At 54.6% G+C, this 6,000-nt stretch overlaps 1 protein-coding gene across 5 annotated transcripts in view; it reads left to right on the top strand.

The window, feature by feature from the left end:
- Window positions 1-4,033: 4,033 nt before the first annotated feature.
- Window positions 4,034-6,000, top strand: part of cfap300 (cilia and flagella associated protein 300) — a 121,997-nt gene continuing 120,030 nt past the window's right edge. For 4 of the 5 annotated variants that reach the window (XM_085998709.1, XM_085998705.1, XM_085998707.1 and 1 more), the window contains exons 1-2: window positions 4,586-4,737; window positions 5,138-5,219. In XM_085998709.1, coding sequence (XP_085854835.1) covers window positions 4,631-4,737; window positions 5,138-5,219 — 189 coding nt within the window. In that variant the 5' untranslated portion in view covers window positions 4,586-4,630. Of the gene's footprint in view, window positions 4,556-4,585; window positions 4,738-5,137; window positions 5,220-6,000 lie in introns of those variants that run through there. The other variant, XM_085998706.1, reaches the window with a different exon arrangement.

The raw sequence follows: 6,000 nt of genomic DNA, 5'->3' as shown, positions 1-6,000 counted from the left end.
AGGACGACTCCTAAGCGTAACCATGGCTGACACAAATGCAGTTTCTGTGAAGCTGCCGGAGTTCTGGGAGAACCTAGCCACCGCCTGGTTCCTTCAAGCCGAATCGCAATTCCGACTCCGCGGCATCACCGCCGACGCAACGATGTACGACTACCTCCTCGCCTCCCTGGGCAGCTCCACAATCACGAAAGTCTGGACAACACTACAAAACCCTTCAGAGGAAGGCAAGTACGCACATCTCAAGGCCGCGCTCCTTAAAAAATTCACAGCCTCCCATTTTTTGCGCAACTGCCACCTCCTCGACCTCCCGGGCCTCGGTGACTCCACGCCATCAGACTTGCTCTCACACATGCTTGCTCTGACCGACGAGAAACCGCCCGGCTCCCTCTTCCGCACGCTCTTTATCCGCCAACTACCTCCCAGCATCCGCCCGGCGATCGTGGCGTCCAGCCTCACGGACCTCAAGGCCCTGGCCGACGAAGCCGATAAGCTCCTGTCCGCCGGCTCCAACCACGCCATCACCCCCGACCTGGCCTCCGCAGCGTCGGCACGCGCTCCACCCTCTATCGCGCGGCCACACAGTTCGGCCACGAGGCCCCCCACATCCCCCAAGCCCTCTGACCCAGGGCTACTGCTACTTCCATACCCGGTTCGGCGCACGGGCACGCCGCTGCAGCCATCCCTGCACGTTTCCAACTGCCCCCACACCGGCCTACACGATGTCCGTGGGGCAAGCAGGCACGCTGCTGTACGTTACGGACAGCGCCTCCGGACGCCGTTTCCTATGCGACACGGGCGCGCAGCGCAGCATCATCCCCGCGTCCGCCCTCGAGATCCAGCGAGGCAGCCACGGCCCTGCGTTGGCTGCCGCCAACGGCACCGACATCCGGACATACGGCACCCGCACCGTCACCATCGACCTCGCAGGCCGTCGCTACCACTGGGAGTTTATCCCCGCCAAGGTGCTCTCCCCGCTCCTCGGTGCGGATTTCCTGTGCGCCCACGGCCTGTTGGTCGACATGCCTCGGCGCTGCCTCGTGGACATGAACACCATGTCACCTATCCCGGGCGCCATGGCCTCCCCTCAACCCGCCGAAATGGCGTGGCAGTGCCGCGCCCGCTCAACGGACGGCTACTCAGTACTCCTGGCTGAGTTCCCAGCCCTCACCAACCTGACCTTCTCCGCGAAAGTTGCTAAGCACGGGGTAGAACACTTCATCCCCACCACAGGCCCACCGGTGTATGCCCACGCCCGCAGGCTGGACCCGGCCAAGCTGGAGATCGCGCGGGCCGAGTTCGCCACAATGGAACAGCTCGGCATCATCCGCCGCTCCAACAGCCCCTGGGCCTCCCCACTCCACATCGTCACCAAACCCGACGGGGGATGGCGCCCCTGCGGGGACTACCGGCGCCTAAACGACGCCACCACGCCGGATCGGTACCCCATACCGCACATTCAAGACTTCTCGGCTAGACTGGCCGGCCGCTCAGTCTTCTCCAAAGTCGACCTGGTGCGCGGTTACCATCAGGTGCCAGTCCACCCCACGGACGTTCCCAAGACGGCCATAATCACCCCTTTCGGGCTATTCGAGTTCCTCCGAATGCCCTTCGGCCTCAAAAACGCGGCCCAGGCCTTCCAGCGGCTCATGGACTCGGTCCTCCGGGACCTGAATTTCCTCTTTGTCTACCTGGATGACATCCTGGTAGCTAGTTCCTCCAAGCAGGAACACATCGAGCACCTCTGTACCCTGTTCCAGCGGCTCAGTGAGCACGGGCTCATCATCAGCCCAGCCAAGTGCCAATTCGGCCTCAGCAGGATCGAATTCCTCGGCCACCACATCACGCAGGACGGAGCCATTCCCCTGCCCGCTGAGGTGCAAGCCATCCAGCAGTTCCCCCGGCCTACCACCATCAAAGGCCTCCAGGAGTTCTTGGGGATGATCAACTTTTACAACCGCTTCATTCCCGGAGCGGCCTCCCTCATGCGGCCCCTATACGAAGCCCTCCGGGGTAAGAAAGACAGAATGGCGATCGAGTGGTCGGCGGACATGTTGACCGCTTTCGACTCGACCAAAAAGGCGCTCGCCGACGCCACCATGCTCGCTCACCCACAACCCAACGCCAGGGTGGCCCTCACCACGGACGCCTCCGACCACGCGGTCGGCGCCGTGTACGAACAGTGGGTCGACGGGGCCTGGCAACCGCTGGCCTTTTTCAGCCACCAACTGCGCCCTCCGGAGGCCAAATACAGCGCCTTTGACCGCGAGCTCCTTGCACTGTACCTGGCAGTCCGCCATTTTAGATTTCTTCTGGAGGGCCGCCCCTTCACCGCGTTTGTCGACCACAAACCCCTGACATTCGCGATGGCAAAATCTGCGGACCCGTGGTCAGCCAGGCAACAACGCCAGCTCGCCACGGTGTCCGAATTCACCACGGACATCCGGCACGTCTCCGGTCGAGACAACGTGGTGGCCGACTGCCTATCCCGCCCCGCCGTCCACGGCGCCCACCTGGCAGTGGACTATGCGCAACTGGCAGCGGAGCAATGCACCGACCCCGATCTGCTCTCCGCGCCCACAACCCTCCCAGGACTGCGACTGACCGACGTCGCCTGCGGCCCGTCCGCCGTCACAGTCAAATGCGACACCTCCTTGGTGCAACCCCGCCCCGTAGTCCCGGCGTCCTGGCGAAAACGGGTGTTCGACATCATCCACGGCCTCTCACACCCCGGCACCCACGCGTCCATTAGACTAGTGGCCAACCGATTTGTCTGGCACAGCCTGCGCAAAGATGTGCGCGTCTGGTCCAGATCCTGCATAGCTTGCCAGCGTGCCAAAATCCACCAGCACGTCAAAGCCCCACTCGAGGAGTTCACCGTGCCAGAAAGAAGGTTTGACCACGTCCACATCGACCTCGTCGGCCCCCTGCCACCATCACAAGGTCACACGCACCTGCTGACAATCATGGACTGTACCACCCGCTGGCCCGAGGCCATTCCACTGACGTCCACCACCACCGCCGACATCGCGAGGGCGTTCATCGGTACCTGGGTCGCTCGGTTCGGCGTCCCCTCCGACATGACGTCGGATAGAGGCCCGCAGTTCACCTCTGATCTGTGGGCCGCCATCGCCCGAAACCTCGGGGTGGCCGTTCACCGCACCACGGCTTACCACCCCCAAGCCAACGGACTGTGCGAGCGATTCCACAGGTCCATGAAGGCGTCCCTCCATGAGGATGAGGCTTGGATCGACCGCCTCCCGTGGGTGCTACTTGGCCTACGCTCCGCGGTCAAGGAAGACCTGCAAGCCTCGGCGGCGGAACTCGTGTACGGCCAGCTGCTGCGCGTACCCGGAGAGTTCCTGCCCACCGCCATGACCCCCTGGTCGGCTGACCAGCAACGCCGCGCTTTCGCCAGCCTAGCACAACAGTTCGCTCCAGTACCCACCGGCCGGCACGGCGAACCAGCAACCCACGTACCACCTAGCCTGCACATGGCCAAATTTGTTTTCATGCGCCATGACGCCCACCGAGGAACTCTACGGCCCCCATACGACGGACCCTACAAGGTACTCCAGACGGGGAACAAGTTCTTCCTCCTCGAAGTGGGCGGCAGAACTGACAAGGTGTCGGTCGACCGGCTCAAGCTGGCGCACCTAGAGCCCAACGAACCCGTTCAAGTGGGCCAACCCCCACCGCGGGGCAGACCGCCTAAGAGCCTGACGCGTCCGACCGCCCCGCTCCCGACACCAACCGCCAAGAGCCGTTCCGGCTGTGCCATCAAGCCGCCACGCCGGTTCGTACACTCCCTACTAGCGGATTCTGGGGGGAGCTGTGTGGCGTACCGATCACAGAAAGGACACAATCCGCTTTTCAGTCCGTAGACTATAAATCAGGCGTCATGCCTTTAAGAAGGATCACACCTTTAAGAAACTCGATCTGCAACATAGTTAAGCCCAGAGTGGGGGAGGAGCAGTCGAAGCTGTGGACTGGTGAAAGGCAGTCGGACTTGGTGTAGTCTCTGACGCCATTTTTGTGTTCAACATGTAGTCTCAACAATTAAACCTTTTCTGTTGAACCTCTCCGAGTTCAGTATTTTTTGCTAGGAGTACGTAGACTCCTGCAGTGCAAATCAACCAACAAGTTCTGGAGATTCGCAACTCATGCTGTGTCTCTTAATTTCTTGAACTTGCTAGTCGATTGCATATTAATAATAGCATATGTTGGTAACACGCCTTTATTTTTCCAGCAAAATTCAGGCCCTTTTTTTTGCACAGGCGCCACAAAGGCTGTGTCATATGTAAAATGGTCGGAGTTGGGAAAAACTGGATTCATATTTTAAGTTTCACAGGATTACGTTAAAAGTTAACGAGCAATTTCACCTCAAGTTAACTTTCTGGAGGTTTTGCCTGTCATGGGCCTCCTTCCTCCACCTTAAAACAAACTGGGCACAATCTATGCGGCCCTCCCGCTTGTTCTTTTCCTGTTACAAATACTTGCTTGAAATCGAGCTGTTTACACAAACAGCTGAACAAAACAAACAACCAGGAACCGACAGGTTGGTACCAGGAGTCCGGGGAAGTATTTGAGCGCGGCAGGGCGTTTCCTAGCAACGAGCAAACACCAGCAAAATATGGCGGCGGACAAGAGTGCGAAACGAGCTTTTACTTTCAGGCATCTGAGTAACAAGAAGATCAACTTCATGGAAGATAGTAAAATCAGAGATCTGTTTGAGAAATGGTAAAAGCTGCGGTAACGGGGTCGGCCCCACAGGAGAGAAGTGAGGAGAGGTTCAGGCTGGGGATCGGAGTGTTCATTGAGCAGAAACATAGGACAGGGGAGCTTTAGCAGAAAGTTACCGGCTGATTAATTAAGTTAATGGTCTCATTTATTTATGTAACTAACAGGTTATTATTATTATTTATAGTTATTAGCCGGCCAGAGAGAATACTCTGGGTTAAGGGCTTTTAAAGAATTGGCAGTGTGATCGTACTTTTAAAATAAAATCACTGTCATTAGTGTTTATTGCTTAGAAATGACTGAATTGCCTTTTAAAAGCTGATACTGAAATAGTATTAATGACACGTGTTGTAATAAAGATTTTATCCCCCTTTCAATTTTGCATTTTCCGTCCTGGTAGGTCAATGCATGGAAGGATCACTGTCCAGGTTTTCAGTTTTGATGAATACTTTCAGGCTTATGATAAGGATAAGTTTGTACTGGTAAGTGCTGTTGTATCCTCACGTTATTTTTTCATATATTATCAAACTACATATTTGGCCAATGGTATTTTTGTCGCTACGATAATGTTCGTAATTTCGCTTCAGTTGTCCTGCAACAGAATCTTGTTTAACGATCATATAATTTTGAAGAGCCTTCTTTGATTTATAGATCTCCTATCCAGTACTTGTTTTGGGCTCATCCATATCTGACAGTTTTTGTTTCTCACATCTCAATTCTAAATTGCTATTAAAATTATCCTTTTAAATATTTTTTTAAAGCACTGGTGGATAAAATAATCTCCTGAATGTTCTTATGAATATCAACATATTATGAATGACCTGTTGTTATGATTCAGGCAAATTATTTATAATGGCTTAGATCTGTTCAGAAGTATATGGCAGTGTTAATGCAGAACTAGGCCAGCAAATCACACCACCTGCTGTGTATAGAAATTCATGTCACGTTGCACTTGCCCCAACTATGGTAATCTTTTTTATCCTAGAACTTTGTCTACAAAATGACTTTATTAGTTTCAGCCGGTAACTTTCTGCTAAAGCTCCCCTGTCCTAGGGGGACCTCGTGTAGTTTTATTAATACACCTGAAAATGGGTTTATCACGAAAAATAAGCAGAGTTAAATGCACTTTAGAGACAAATATGAATGTATCAATGCTACTGTCCCCTAATGTAAACTGTGTAAACTTTTGGAGAATAACTAAATAGGTATTTCAGTTTGTGTTTAAGCCAATAGAGTAAGTCAACAACATACTCTACACAGTGG

Source organism: Somniosus microcephalus, chromosome 10 (genome assembly GCF_052327205.1).
Source record: "Somniosus microcephalus isolate GS21.2 chromosome 10, FLI_Smic_1.0, whole genome shotgun sequence".
Taxonomy (NCBI): Eukaryota; Metazoa; Chordata; class Chondrichthyes; order Squaliformes; family Somniosidae; genus Somniosus; species Somniosus microcephalus.
The sequence above is the reverse complement of the archived record's forward strand: the minus strand, read 5'-3'. Positions and strand labels throughout refer to the sequence as shown.